Here is a 16,592-nt window from a genome sequence, read left to right on the forward strand (position 1 = left end):
AAGATCGTTACCTACAGCCCCTTGAAAAACACCCCCATCAGTGTCATGGAATAAATGGAGAACAATTATTAAAGTGACTTCAGTGACGTATTTCTGCGACCCGATAATCTGAAGCTGTAAAGCGCCTGAATAAATGTTTGACTGCAGGTCGCATTACAGATACCACGATAGCATCGTCAACAGAATAGTATTGCATCATCCAACCGAACTGCATAGTACTTCTCCTCATGCATGCAAACGGTTTCCAAAACAACTTAATGCGGAAGTTGGTATGCGGTATAAATTACTAAATATGACTAAAAGTAAACTTTCGCGAGAGACAAGTCTGCCACACGGATAGCCGCGCTGATCATAACAGCTGTCTTCCCGTAAGTGGTGCTATTATACATGTGTGCATTTGTGGCAGCCAATGCAGTAATATGTCGTTTTCTTCGTACAATTACATTTAAACGATTCTCATGAAACAATTTTTTACGGTCATGTCAACAGCAATGAAGCTGACGCTATTTTGCGCAGTTATTCTTCATTCTCGATTTGGAAACGTGGCTGTAACATCACTAATTCTAGGATGCTAGCCGCAGTAAATCCACGAGAACGCAAATGCAGCTTGCAGCTCGCCAATCGCAAAATAACTTCACTCAGAGCTCAAAACGATGTTGTAGTTGGCACTGCTAACTGTAATATGATTTGGTATCATGTAAAGTCATCTCGCAATATCATATCTTAGTCTCTTGTACCGTGGTGCTCGCAGTGAAGTTGGATATAATATTATCATGAATCTTGACCCCATGCAGCATTTAGTCTTGCACTAACACTTCACTTTTCATCTGTGTGTTGCGGTGCGCGTCATTCGTCAGAGTACAAAACGGATTGATCGCCGGACCCAAGCTAGACGAAAGAACATGAACGGAGAATATGAAACAGGTAAGGAAGTGAGAAGGTAAATCTGTTGCAGCGCTGGGGTTGTCCTTAGAGATTATATTACCGGCGCATCAATATCCGGATAGCAAGAGGACATCTTTCATTATTGCAAGAAGTAGCGGGCCATAATTAATGGGACCTATGAGGTTGAGAACCGTTACCTTAGTACAGAAACAACTAGTCCATAAGACTTCTAAAGGTATATCAGGTGGATTACTTAATGTAGGAAGAGATATTTGAATTTGGATTCGGCATTATACTCAAATATAAATAGAATTAGACCTAACTATATGTTGGCTCACCGCAGTAGACAGAAACCACTTGATATAGAATTGGCAAATCGGTACTTGAAAACGTACCAATCGAGTAACTTGACATGTTGTTGGACATATGCCACGTGGGGAGCTGATATGACATTTTGATGGCATATGCATGATCAAGGAAAAACAGTTCTAAGGACGCTACAGGAAGGGTTGGCAGAACTACATAATTGTAAATACGTATACACAGCGTAAATGAACCTCGGTAGTTTGTAAGACCAAGTTCCCTCATAACGTCGATTGCCAGCTATCTAAAATCCTTTCTCTGCTTTGACCCCGCGCCGAGAAATTGCAATAGTGCAGATATGCGTGGTGAAACTTTTGCAAGAGGTTAACCAGCAACAACGTGTTACTTCCATACCACAAATATACACATAGTGTAACGGTAACACTCGCGAACATGTTTAGGAAGCAATTCGAATACGGTGGCTTTCTTGAGAAAATGACTGCTGCCGAAATGTTTTTCGCACTTTCAATTCCAACTTAAGATCACATAACATTCATACCGTAGTACCCCTTTATTCACTGTATGTCAAATTATTCCAAACTTAAAATTGGTCGCATCTTGGTAATTGGCGCTCTTTCCCAGTAGAATTATATGACAACAGCGAGGTTACTAAAAAAACTTTTGAGACTCGATTGCGGTTTATGCTTAATCAGTGACTAAATTGGATGGTTAGTTATGGTTATACAGTATACATAGCACTTCTCCGATGATGGCAATAGTTGCGTCCGTCGATATTACGTGACCACCATCGTTGGTATATGTACAATTAGTATATATGTTGAAGAAGGGCCTATGTCTGTTTCTTTGGACATTTTAGGGTCTTATTGAATATTTCATTCGACGCTTATATTTACTGTATGCGAAACAATGCAGGAAGTTGAAATGCACGGTGGGATACGCACTGTAGGGTTACCATACGTCCTCTTTTTTCAAGAAATCGAAAATGTCCTCCGAAAACGCTCAGTTGTCCTTGTTTTTGGTAATTCGTCTTCCTCTATAGCTGTGACAGCCAGAACGACAGGACGAACTGAAAAACGCTATAAATACCGCGAAATATGATTTCGACGTCAGTGACGGCATGTACGATAAATGAACTTAGAGCGGGTCTTCCGGGAGTCGATTTGAGAAAATGACCCTTTTTAGTAAACACAACAGGACACAACAATATTTCTAATCGAATATTTCCATGTTTACTCCAAACGTTATAGTTAGTGTTAATATTTCACAATCCTTCCATTCTTTAGTGAAGGACACCAGACGAAAGGGGCTTGTTGCGTTGGAAAATGCCTACCGGGTGGTACTGGAGCGAGTTGGAGAGGATCCCACAAGACAAGGCGTAGTGAAAACGCCCTATCGCGCTGCCAAAGCTATGCTGTACTTGACGAAAGGCTATCAACAATCTTTGGAAGGTATAGGCACATAGATAATATTAGAGTGGTGCGACCTTAGGAGCGTTAACCCGCTGCTTTAACTATGACATGAAGTTTATCTTCTCTTGCCGCGTTGTAGGATGGTGGCCTGCGTATAGGCATAGAAAACAATTCTCCTAATGATGGTCTGGTATTAGCATAATTTCGTTTCTAGCGAAGTCACTCAATGATGACAGGTAGATGTTCATATAGTGAGATGGAATTATCCAACCATACCCGTCGGTGAGTATTTATTCCAGTGGTAATAACTAGGGCTAGGCAAAATCGAGCTGCATACCGGAATCATTCGATTTTTAATGGGGTATTATGCTACGAGGCGAATATTCGAGTATCTCTCATCATGACGTCCCAGTAGTCTTAATGATGGGCAAAGTTCCCACCTGTACCTATACAAAGAAGATAATGCCAACTCCACAACACAGCAAAGATGATTTGGTAATTTTTCGACCACACCAATTTCAATGTACACTGTAAAAAATAAACCGTGTATTTAACGTGTTTTTTGCATGTTTTTTCCAATAATACGTTAAACGACGGAAAACGCCGACGTGTTTTTGAAATAAACAAGTTTAAAACCGAAAACGCGACGTGTTTTCCAATTAATCAAGTTCAAAACTGAAACGTAACATGTTATGTAGAAAACATGTTGCGTTTCAGTTTGGAATAACGTTGCTCTGATTTGAAAGCTACTGTCGCGCTGATTCCGAAAATATGCATTAAAATCTAATCAGGGCAATGGAACGCCTTCGAAATACACCCAAAAGTATGAAATTCGGCATTGTTCCGAACCACGCGTTATAGGGCCATTGTGCTGCGTCGCTGCGATTGTTTGGAACAATGCTGATTTTCAGATTTTGAAGGCTACTTCGGGGTAATTCCATTGCCCTATTGAAATTTTAATGTATACTTTCAGAATCATCGCCACGGTAGCTTTCAAATGAAATCAACTATATCTAATTTGAGCGCTCGGGTCTGAAGCTATGGGATATGAAATTATGTAACGTTCAGATTGCTGAGCAAGCAAGCGTGACGATAGCTGTTGCGAATCTATCCGTATAGGTTAGCTATCTATTATAAAACATGTGAGTATTCGTCGTAATATATTAGTTCACACCTTACACGATTTCAGTATCCGTCGTGATTGGTTGAAAAACGGCGGCATCATATTAGTTCACACCTGACCTCACACGATTTCGGTATCCGTTGTGATTGGTTGGAAAACAGGAAATTTTAGTTCGCGGCTCATACGATTTCAGTATCCGTCGTGATTGGTTGAAAACGGCGGTGATATATTAGTTCACGGCTGAAAAATGGGTTGAACCGGATGAGTTCAAAACTGAACAGTGAACACAATGACTCGCACTCAGACCCTAACCACAACACTACAACACGACCCTCTACTCACTGACATGGATTCGGACTTGACTAAGGCGTGAATTGAGAATCAATCGACTTGACTCGAGTCAAAACAAAAAAAAGTTAGATTGACTTGTGACTTGGAACCAAGTGTATTGGTTACAGCCCGGCTTTGCAATGCATGCTACGTATGTTGCGATGCGATTAATCCGGGTGTACAGACTTCCACAGGGCAAAATAATATCAAAATTCCAATTATCGTTGATAAATTAGGCTACCTTTCAATGCCAGGAGCATATGATTTCAGTTTTCGAATGAACAATCTGTCACTGTACTCGGCTCGAATCAAAAATATAGATACTTGTTCCGTTCGAATACTCGAATCATTGTGCGCAGCATTAGTAACAGTCCGAAACGCCTCTGTTTGCTGCAGTTCCGTCTTCGCGTAACTTTATTGGCATCCGTCTTCGCATAATCGTATTGGTATCCAATCAAATGTTGCTGACAATAATAAATGCTTCGTGGTACAGAACTGTCAAATTACTTGTAATAGAATGTTGATCGAAATATGTATTTCTTCACATCTATTACAACATTCGGTTTGAACTATTCTAACTAAAGCACTGGCTGGTTCTACATTTTTCAACTCGTCACTCGGCATCTAAATGTATTGGGGGCAATCTTTATCAACCCTTCTCAGGTCAGCAATTTTAGGTAACTTTATCGGAATACACGTTGTCAAATTGTCAACATGGCATTTCCTTCCGAAGAAGCTAGTCTCATGATGAATTTGTTATTTTGAGTGATTTGGTATTGATAAAACCTTAACAAACGAACAGTGATCCTAATTCGGAGTTTTTTTTGTCACGAACATAGTTGTAGCTTGTATTAGTCAAGAATCTACTAAAATTTCAAGATTTGCAAATTTTTTCTTCCATGTCTGATAAGATTTTTCGGAATATGTAATTGGAACCAAACTCACTATAGTCCTACGGAGAAAATCGCTTTTGAGACCGGAAGTGCATGAGCCCCGTCCGTGTCTGGGTTCGTCAAATTTAGATTGCATTTTTAGGCTTTATTCGACCGTAATGCTCGCGTGCGACGTAACATGCGACTATCGCACCTATGTCCATCTATTATTCGATCCGCACTAACTATAAGGTCTGTGGCATAAATGGATGTGGTTGAATTCGTGTCCGTTCAAATTTTGAAAATTGGGAAGTAGATGATCATTTTCCGGTACTTACTGAATTTTAAAACCTTACCCAGTATCGGATCATCTATTGATATAAAAATTATATTATCATTGAAATGTAGGGAATTATTTCATCTGCTGACATCTGTCCCGTGGCATAATGTTGACAACCTGTCCGATTCTTGAGTTGTTAGCAAAGTTCATCCAAGGTCCAAGAAAGTCGAAAACTGGAAAGGAACAGGAAAACATGTTCTACTGTGGCGTATTGGTGCGCACAAACTGTGTTCAAATTCACGGTTTAGAAGACATAGTGTGACTTTTATATGTTACGAAATTGAAATGACTTTTTCTCGAAATTTTGATGTTTCATACCTTGAAAGGCATGAATCCTTTTTGAGGCAGATGCAATTATCCGAGAAACTTTAAAATTTAAGGGTCAATATATCTTGGGATGCTGAACCGGACTATAAGGTTCCTTTTGAGTGTAAGTGAGGGGTCAACCCCTGTGGGTTGGTCAAAGTAAAAAATCAGCAATTTTTCAAATCTCTCCTGAAATTTTTTTTATCTGGATTCTTCTTGCTCAGATGAAAAAAAACGTTTGACCTGGTTCTTTGAAATGAGTTAAATCCACAAAGAGTGTCGCGGAAAAACTCTGAAAATATTTCCATGAAACGATTTGCGAAAAATTATTTTCAAAAATCATAAAGTTCAATGACAGTAAAAAAACGTCGATAATTTTCCACAGAATTTTTACAAAAGTTGATATGTCTGCCCAAGCATCACGAGTCCAAATTGTAATAAGATTGCTTCCTAAGTTTGAAGGTTAAGAGCGAATGACTAATTTTATATTTCGAGGGGTAGCCTAGCGCCTTAAACCAAATTTAGGCCGGCAAAACGAATCCCTTAATAACTTGGAAATTTCAGAATGCTTCGTGTTGACGTATCAAATACCATTGCTTCACTTGTATCATTGTTCCTGTGCAAAGCCGGCTTTAACAGCTGATAACATAATATTACGTCGTAATGATTTATATCGTACTGCTCCGCGTCAATTTTACAATTTGTATTCACCCTTTTATTGGCAATTCTTCCCGACGAGAGTCAATCGAACAGCTTCAAAGAACGTGAAGAAATGTATTGAGGTGAATGTTCTATTACCAGTGACTGATTTTTTCAGACATCATAAACGATGCGGTTTTTGAGGAAGACCACGATGAAATCGTTGTTGTGAAGGATATAGAAGTATTCTCGATGTGTGAACACCATCTTGTACCCTTCATGGGTAAGGTAAATACTGCCATTACTGAAAAAAAGCCCATTGTCATTTTTTTCAATGAGCTGCTTCTCAGGTAGCCATAGGATACCTTCCGGACAAAAAAGTGTTGGGGCTCAGCAAATTAGCCAGGTAGGTTTAACTACGATATATGCCGTGTGATATCAGCAGGTAGATCTAGTTTAAATTATTTTAAGTCATGATCTACTGAGTTTGAATTTAGTGGCGTTGACTAAAAATAAGAAGTAATCTTTTCGACTCGACTCCGTAAATACCAACTTTACATGAAATTTTCCGTTGGTTGACCTTGAAAAAGGTCGTCTTTCTGGCACAACTCCCGAAAGTCCCGCCGATCGGTTACTTGAGTGCTGATTTATGTGGAGTGAGATTTGAGTGGAAAGTTCGTTTATTTTCGTCTGCATCATCGAGTGGCTCGCATGATAGAGACGCACATTGGATGGTGTCAACGTGAGGTTCACGTTCGCGTTCTGTGTGTGAATCTCAGGAATTTAGAGGTTCACGTTCACAAACGAACCTTGGTAGGCTCTGCACTGTGAACCTTTTTTATATATTACAATTTCCACGCCATTATAACATCTTTGGTTGAGATTTATTTCATTTCAACTGCGGGCCGCTCCATGCGTCGCACTGGCAGCATAAAAAAATCAACATTAAACGAGCACGCATCTTAACAATATCATAAATTTTACCTACTTTGTTACAAAAGTTGGCTCGAAATATTCAGTTTTCCGTTTGTGAATATTTAGTGACTCTCTGCTGTGTGCTTGACTCGCAATCACACAATATCAAGAACGAAATACGTTGCAGTCAGCGAATGATGCTTATTCAACCAATCAATGAAATTAATAAAATTAATACATCGTTGCCTGATGTAAAAAATTTAGCAGACGTGCGGAGTCCATCTTGATTTGACATATTTATTGTATCATAGAAAACAAGTCCATGTGATTGGCATTATTATAGGCTATCACTTCACTGAAATGTAGGGTTGAAATTAGCAATATGACGTCACGTGACGTCATGGGGTTCACGTTCACGTTCACACAGAACCTTTTAAAAAGGTTCGCGTTTACACGAACCTGAACGTTTCAGAGGTTCAAACCATCCCTACTTTTAACACTCTGTTCAATATCAACGTAGCAATACTCAGACGCCGAATACATATTTCGGTCTGACCTAGACCGGTAAGGCGTCTGCTTATAGTCCCTTGCCAGTCCTCGTCGAAATTTCTCGCAAATCGACGGAAGATATTGATTTCATGGGATTATCATATCATTCGTTTGCTCCAGTTTATATATTTGGCGATATTTTAAAAGCCGGTATGTACTTCAGCATTGGGGCATAATGTGGCCCGAATCGCCGCCAGGTTTCGTGTTGTACATTAATATGTCACTTCACTGAAATGCAGGGTTGGAACTAGCAATATGACGTCACGTGACGTCATAAAGTTCACGTTCGCGTTCACACAGAATCTTCAAAAAAAGGTTCGAGTTCACACGAACCTGAACTTTTCAGAGGTTCACACCATCCCTACCTTGGATACCAGTTTCACGATAAAAGACTTTGATCTTACCCGCCCATGGATTGAGCTTTAATAGCAATCGTGGAGTGTCGAATAAACTGTTCGGTGATTTGTTCTCATAATTAAAATTTAAATTCCAGAATAGTTGATATGTTCGGAAGAAGATTTCAAGTCCAGGAGAGACTCACTCGTCAAATTGCATCAGCCGTAGAAGAAGCAATCGGCGCTACTGGCGTGGGAGTAGTCATTGAGGCGCAGTAAATGAGCTTGACATTCTATCCAATTATTAAACTTTTACGATCATTGCCTACAGTCACCTCAGAGCTAATAAGATGTTTTGCTACGACTGTCATACTACGGCTAGAGTTGATCTCGTGACACTTGGGCCCCAAATAATTTTAGACTATTTCACCTCAGGCTGGTTATTCCACCAGCACCAATTACGTCGTGATTCAAATACCCATTTCTAAAGTATAGGCATATACCAATATCCAATTGTGAACTTGAAAGTTTACAATTCCCAGCTATAAACTTACAATTTGCTCAATTCACGAAAAAAATCTTTGAAATCGAGTAACTATTTATGGAAATAAAAACTTGATTGATTTACAATCTAAAGTTGATCCAAACACTATTTCGGCAGTGTTTTTTTTCACATCAGTTGATGCATGTTAGCGATAGAAAGTTGATCGAATGCAACCGAAAACCTTCCGTAAAACCAGGTGATACCCATTGTTTTGTTCAGACATATGTGCATGGTGATGCGTGGCGTTCAGCAAACGATGTCTAGCACCTCTACCACTTGCATGCTGGGAGCATTCAAAGACGACCCGAAAAAACGCGACGAGTTCCTGGCTCTAGTTGGAATTTCAAAATAGCATAAAATTTTCATGGTAACAAAATCCGGATGGCTAATACCAAACGACCACGGGCGACATTGCTTTTATTGTTTTCTTTTACGTGATACTGTTAGAATTGCATTTCTCTATATTTCAAGGAGAATTGTAAGTTCTCTACAAAATTGCGTCGAAACGAATAGGCCATACAATTATTCAGCGAGATAAATTGTCATGGTTGTTTATAACATGCTACATCAAAGCATCTTCTCCGATACGAATGTTTATGTCAAGCTGTCTGCATGTATTGAGCTCTGTGTGTTGGAATCGCAAGTTATAAATTTCGTACGAGACCTCTAAGAATTCATTTCGTGCTATAGGCTATTATGCTAGCTCAGTCAAGTCAGGACAGTGTACAGGCCAGGTGTAATCAACCTTGTTTGGCTCATGGCCCACTAAATTATTTAATAGATATTGTCGGCCCATCATCGATCAATGAAAAACAAAACGGCAAGAAACAATCATTCTTCAAAAGTCCTATCTTACAGATAAGATGAATATTGTCAGTTACCGGTAAACCGGAGTAGGTAACGATGAAAACAAGACTAACATTACTACGAATCAGAATCGAATACAATTATGTCATGAACGTTCTGTACGAACGTTCTGTAGCGTTCATCTTGTTTCTGTCCGTGGCGCAAAAAGCCTCTAGTTGCGATAAGCGCCACTTTTTCCAATGTGTTTTTCTCTTAAGAATAATAATGTCATGAAAACTGAGTGTGCGTAGTGAACTAACAACCTAACCGCGCAAAGCGCAAAAATTTTTCTAAGTCACCGAATGAGTTCGGCCAATACTATTGTCACTTGCATATATCGCATCTGCATACCGCTATGATCATTTGTCAAGGATAGGATTATTCGGCGCTTGGACTTATAAATATCGAAGATTTCGGCGAATATCCGTCCTTCAATTTGTGCAAAAGTTTCATCGCCGACCATCTTTCTGCAAGTACGGACGCGAAGTCTCATGTTTGACGACACGTTCTCCCATAATTGCGAATATAGTCTGACTCAATTCAGTAAATACTGCGTATTTTTAATTTTCAGGGGGGCACTAAAAGCCACAAACTGAATGACAATAAATCGCGAGAAGTGCTGCGAAAAATGTCAAGTCAAATAAATGGTCCACGAAATATTTTACTTTATGGTCATATACGAAGATTTACGGAAAATGTGGCTGGCTACTGGCGTATACGCCAATGCGTGGGCACTAATAATTTTGTCATCAATATTTCAAATTCTGCGGTCTGGTGATTCAAATCTTCAATTGGCCTAGCAAGTTCACAATAGATGATCCGGGTAATTTATTATTTGATATTTCATCTGATTTCGAGAATTATCTAGCGGGCCACTCAAAATCTTCTCGCCGGCCACATTTGGCCCGCGTGCCACGGTTGGCCGTCCCTGGTCCACAGCTTCGCCACGAATAGTTACCATGTTCAAGTCCTGCAGAGGCTTACTCCAGAATCCTACCCCAAGTGTTAGAGGTTTAACTAGGCTCCCTCTCGCCATCTGATCCTAGTATAGTGGGTCAATGCAACAAGTCGGCATAATAAAGAATATCGGCCTGGTTTGAATGTCCATTGCAGTCGAAAAAACATCATGAATCCCACGAGAATCCCACAAACGGCAAACTATAGCAACCGGTCGGAAGAGTCTAATAGCGATGGTGTGAACCCGTGGAAGGTTCAGGTTCAAGTGAACGCGAACTTTTTTGAAAGGTTCTGTGACGTTATCTTGTTAATTTCATCCTTACATTTCAGTGAAGTTATATATTAATTCCCAGCGTCGACTAAGGCCACATTATGCCACAATGCTGAAGTAGGCTACATGCTGACTTTTTCAAAGTCACCAAATGTATCAACTGCAGCAATCAAATGCTATAATAATCCCATAAAATCAATATCTTCTGTCGCAGTCTAGAAGTTCGACGAGGACTTGCGAACGATCGCTTACGCCTTAACCGTCTAGGCCAGGCCGGACTATGCATTCGACGTCTATGACCAATTTAACCAAGTTATACAGTAGTCAACACCCCAATAGCAAGGAATTGGTTTTTATGATACAATAAACGTATCAAATCAAGATCCAGTATGCTAGATTTGTCACGTAAGACAACGATGTATTCTTTGTATCAATTAGATATATATATATAAATATATTTATTGGTTGAATAAGCATCATTCGCTGACCACCTGTAGGTTGTATTTCGTTCTTGATGTTGTGTAATTGCGGGTCAAGCTCACGGCAGAGAGTCACTAAATATTCACAAACGGAAAGCTGAATATTTCGAGCAACCTTTTGTAACAAAGCAAGTAAAGTTTTCGAGATTGGCAAGGTACATGCTCGCTTAGTGTTGATTTTTATGCCACCAACGGTATGCATAGACTGACGTTGAAGTGCAAAGAACTTCAACCAAATATGTTATAATGGCATGCAAAATTGTAATATATAAAAAAGATGCATAGTGCTGAACTTCCCAAGGTTCATTTGTGAACATAAACCGTTAAATTTCAGAGGTTCACATCACAGAGCGCGAACGTTAACCTTACGTTCACACCATCCCTATAGTGTCTAACTTGTACTGAACTCTGGACTCTGAACTACTAACTCATACAGATGAATTAGCATGTGTATTGAATATCACGAAATTGCCGAAGTCATTTCAAAAGAAATGTCGTCTGCACATATGTATTGCGTGTAACTTTATAGGCTACTTGTCATACTGTGACATTGAAAAAGAAAATTGATGAAAGCTTGAACAATCCTGTGCAAAATTTTTCTACTTAGGCTCAATAATGCCGATGGCAACTCAAAATGACGATGTAGAGTAGGCCTACGTATTACACATACCCGAAGTACTCCTTCACTTTAAACCCCAATGGTTCACATTAGATCGTATAATCCATCAAAAAACGCGGATTTTGCTGTAGTTTTGGTAAAGCATCCAATGATACAATAATTATTGTAATATGTACTTGGTTTTCGCATGGAATTTTATTTCCTTTTTGTATACACTTTATATATAGATAAAATTCGAATTAGGCCTATTACTCATCTGCGCAGACGCAAGCGGGTTCGACTTTTCATATACGTGCGTATTCCGCCAATAAATCGTAACGGTGTCGACCGATGTAGGCAGCTTATGCTATTCGTCTTAATATTGCCCCGATTGCCCAAAACGAATATAAATCATTTCGAAAATATACCGGCCATGAGTAAGTTACAACCGGCACCTTTCCCTGAAGCTAATATCAAAGCGAAAGTAATATGATATGTTTATGAATTAACACATAACTATTTCCTGAATTGTTCGAAAACTATACACAATTCATTTTCCTAATTCTCAGGATTAAGTGGCCAGGATTAAGCCGGCATCATCAAACATATAGTACCAGAATAGGAAATTTGTATTTATTCGCTACGTGCATGTCATGCGTGGCTTATGTCACGTACTAGCGGGCTCTAAGCACTGATATCATTTTTTCATATGCATATTATGCAAACTTTGTTTCAATGCAAAAAATTGTATTGCGTGGATGGGTTCGCGTAGGACTGAATCACGATCTGAGGATACCTAAACATTGAATGATGAAGTAACAAGACCTACATGTTATGCCGTAAATAAAGAACTGACATCCCAACGTAAATGGTTGTAGTTATGGTGATTTTTTCCAGTCGTAAAGTGGTCGCGCATTATCTGGATAGTGAAAATAGTAATACTTGGTTATGAATACTCAAAGATTAATTACTTCTGTAGCAACAAATTTGGAAACGCCAAGAATGAAATTGGTTAATCGACATACTAAGAGAGACGAAAAGGGCAAACATGTAATTTGGTGTAGGTATTCCTACAAAAGTATAATTTGGTGAGTGAATTGGGGATGTGAAATATATACTGGGTTAACTTAGCAAAATGATATCAGGATCGTAAATGCCGCAACCCAAACTCTCTAATTGAGGAGACGGAGGCAAGCTCGAATGGGGCTCACAACTAGTTCGTAAATCAATAAAAAGTATACATATGTTCATGAACAGATTTATGCGACTCTTATTTCCAATAAATAAGTCGAACTGTATCACGTATATCGAATTATAATGTGATGTTATTGATGTGTAATCTGACACTCCAGAAGGTAGCGTTACAGTATGGTTACCATATTTTTGAATCGGGATAGGAGAACACTTTTTCAAAATTTTCAAACACAGAATACCGATGGAAAATCCTGAAAATGTGTTAAATTTGTACCACTTCGTAGTCGGTTGACTAATAAAAAAGGTCAACTTTCGGTCAGCTCCCGTCGGAGCGTCACTTCGGTGCTGATTTCGGCATCACAGTCGAATTTTGCTATAAATTTGACCAAAATTCCTAACAAAGAGAACAAAATTTCAAAAATGAGGACATTTAGGCGTTCTCGGAGGACATTTTCAAAAACCCGAAAAAGGAGGACAAATCCTCCTAAAGGAGGACGTATGGTAATTCTAGCGTTTCGTATCCGCTGAGCTTCTGTCTTTCTCCGACGGATCTGACTCATCAACAATGTTCCGTCTATGCTGCGCACGTGCGCAAACGCGCAGTGATGACACGGTCGTTGCGCACAGAAAATCCAAGTTGCGCACAAAAAAATCCGAACTGATGACCTTTTTTAGTCTTTACGCACTGTTGTCCAAGGGTCTGCGCAGTGAGTTGGTAAGTGTGCGCAGACTCTTCAAAAATTAGAGGTAACAATGCACATCAACCTATAATATTTTAACGTAATACGCGACAGGCTGTCTTGTAGACACAGAGACCACGACACGACAAGGATTTATTGTGACCGTTCCAACGGAATTTGGTCTTTATCGAACGGCATATGAATTCGAATGTATGAGAATTTCATAATACAGGCACATATACTCATATCAATACAAGAGTATAACAGCGTGGCAGTTCTAATCAAGCTTTCGTGCAATTCATAAAGTCTTATCGGGTGTTTCTTGGGAATCTAATGATATCTTACATCTTATATATCTTGGCGATCTGTCTGTAATCATTTTATACGATTTACAAAATGGTCTAATGAATATAATCCGTTACAAATTCCATTCCTAATTATGAGGGACCGCTGTATTGCTAATATCGCTTTCGGCCGTTTCAGACCTCTGCGATTAGGGTAAAACAACAATCAATTTGAAACAAACATGTTTAAAACATGGCCTTCGTTTAAAACAAAACTTTCATTTTTTTGTCTGAGATAACGTCACGAATCTTAAATTGTGACGCTACAGTGACTTATCATTATTATATGAGTCCTTAACAATTTTAATGAAAAGTATGGGGAAAAGGGCTTCACACCTCTGTGTAAAAGGAACAAAAATATTTGACCGGGACTACATCGTCATACATCATTTCACGGTTAGCAGTCATCATCATCAGAACATCCATTCCATTCCGTTCCAGTGACCTATAACCAGGGCCGTAACAGCACTTCGTCAGGCCCCCCAAAAAACTTTGGTCTTGGGCCCCCCATAGTGTTATAGACCGAACCCACTGTTATATAGTGTTATAGACCCCAGACCCCCCTCCGGCGATACACTGTTTACCACTATTCATCATTTTCATTGGGAGTTTCTTTAGTGAATCAGCTTTAGTCGCCTAAGCGCGCGGAGCGCGCAAAATTTCTAGTATTCATGATTTCATCGGTCAGTATGATCGGGAAATGCATACATTGTTATCAATTTTTATCTTCTCTCTGCTCACGTAATCAGATTTGCCGGTAGAGCTGAGTGAGGTGTGTTTGATAAGGTAGGACCACTCAATAATAATTAAACATCTTCGGGCGTATACCCGTTGGCAGGAACAAAACAGCACCTCGTCAGCCCCCCCCCCCCAAACGTGGGTCGGGTCTTGGGCTCCCATACGATGATAGAACGCCCCCCCCCCCCCCCATCACGTTGTTCGCGTTTGTCACGAAATTACCCGTACTGTATTGTGAGCCAGCGCGAGGCGCGAAAATTTTCGATAATTTATGATAAAATCGCTCAATCAGATCGGCGACTGCATATATAATATGTTATCAATATATTGTCCTCTCTACTCACGTAATCAGATTTGCCGGTAGAGCTGAGTGAGGTGTGTTTGAAATGGTAGGACCACTCAATAATAATTAAACATCTTCGGGCGTATACCCGTTGGCAGGAACGAAACAGCACCTCGTCAGGCCCCCAAGAACGTGGGTCTTGGGCTCCCATAGGCTGATAAACCGACCCCCCATCACGTTTTTCACGTTTGTCACGAAATTACCCGTACTGTATTGAGAGCCAGCGCCAAGCGCGAAAATTTTCGATAATTTATGATAAAATCGGTAAATCAGATCGGCGACTGCATATATATTATGCTATCAATTTATTGTCTTCTCTACTCACGTAATTAGATTTACCGGTTGAGCTGAGTGAAGTGACTTGAAAACGGGAGGGCCCGTAAATAATGATTAAACATCTTCGGGCGGGCGGAACCGTTGATATGACTTCGCTACATGATGTTATTTCGTGACTTCCAGTCTGCTATATCAGAAAATATAGAACCGCCCAAACGTAGGCTTCTAAACTAAGAGAAGCACACGATTTCAAATTGGTATTTCTTCACTGGCATAAAATTTTTCCCAGCGGGATGGTATTTGTCTTGTGAGGTTCAGATTGCAAAGACAGGAACATTCGGCGCCAGTCATTTAGGCGCCTATGGACAATTAAACCTATATGTATTTTGTATAGCCTATATAGCGAAGTCTTTGATCTGCATAAGGGCATAGACCTTTTCGGCCAAGCTTTTCTCGCTGCCAATCGTTCTGGCACACTTCTTGGAGTCGCATGTTATATGGCCTAAAACTTGATTGTATGTCTTGGTGCGTCGTGGCGCGGTAATGGCCCAATACCCAATAAGAAATATAAATGGCTACGTGAATTCGCGCACAGCGCGAAAAAATTTTGAAAAAATTGCATCAATTTTCAAAAAATACTCTTTGATTTATGCTAATTCACGAAATAATTTTGGGCCCCCCATCGAGCTCGCCCCCCCCCCAATTGAAGGTTTTGGGGTGCGGCAGTTACGGTGCTGCCCATAACCACGTGTTATAACCAGGGCCGTGGAGTCGGTAAATGTTACCACCGACTCCGGCTCCGACTCCGACTCCACACATTTTCAATATACCGACTACGACTCCGAATCCTGAGTCTTTAAACGTACCGACTCCGACTCCGACTCCGACTCCGACTCCGACTCCGACTCCTGGGTCTTTAAACGTACCGACTCCGACTCCGACTCCCGACTCCGACTCCAGCATTATTACCAATTTACTTCGAAAATTATATTCCACATTTTCGGTTGAATGACTGTCATAGAACCATTAAACATATGCAAACATATGATTAACGGTGGCATGCTAAATTGTTTCATTGTGGCACAGCTCGAATTATCCACTATGCAATTCTCACAAACTCCGATTTGAAAGAAAGATTTGCTAAGTATCCTTCCCTTTTCAAATTTTTATAACATGGACTCTCTAATATCCTGAAATGTATGAATCATTCAAATGGCAGATATCCAATCCTGTATAATAAAAATGTAGATAAAAAATCCAAGTGTAGCTCTTGTGTATGAGTCAGCAACTAATAA

At 39.9% G+C, this 16,592-nt stretch overlaps 1 protein-coding gene across 1 annotated transcript; it reads left to right on the forward strand.

Moving 5' to 3' along the window:
- Window positions 1-784: 784 nt before the first annotated feature.
- On the forward strand, window positions 785-9,244 carry LOC145433824 (GTP cyclohydrolase 1-like). Its single transcript, XM_080311081.1, has 6 exons — window positions 785-924; window positions 2,493-2,657; window positions 6,407-6,516; window positions 6,579-6,634; window positions 8,186-8,302; window positions 8,791-9,244. The coding sequence occupies exons 1-6, from the start codon at window positions 903-905 to the stop codon at window positions 8,921-8,923; spliced, it is 603 nt and encodes a 200-aa protein (XP_080167207.1). The 5' UTR covers window positions 785-902; the 3' UTR covers window positions 8,924-9,244.
- Window positions 9,245-16,592: the final 7,348 nt, after the last annotated feature.

The sequence above is a fragment of the Botryllus schlosseri genome, chromosome 2 (assembly GCF_051294905.1).
Source record: "Botryllus schlosseri isolate E-star chromosome 2, Bs_hap1, whole genome shotgun sequence".
NCBI classification, from domain to species: Eukaryota; Metazoa; Chordata; class Ascidiacea; order Stolidobranchia; family Styelidae; genus Botryllus; species Botryllus schlosseri.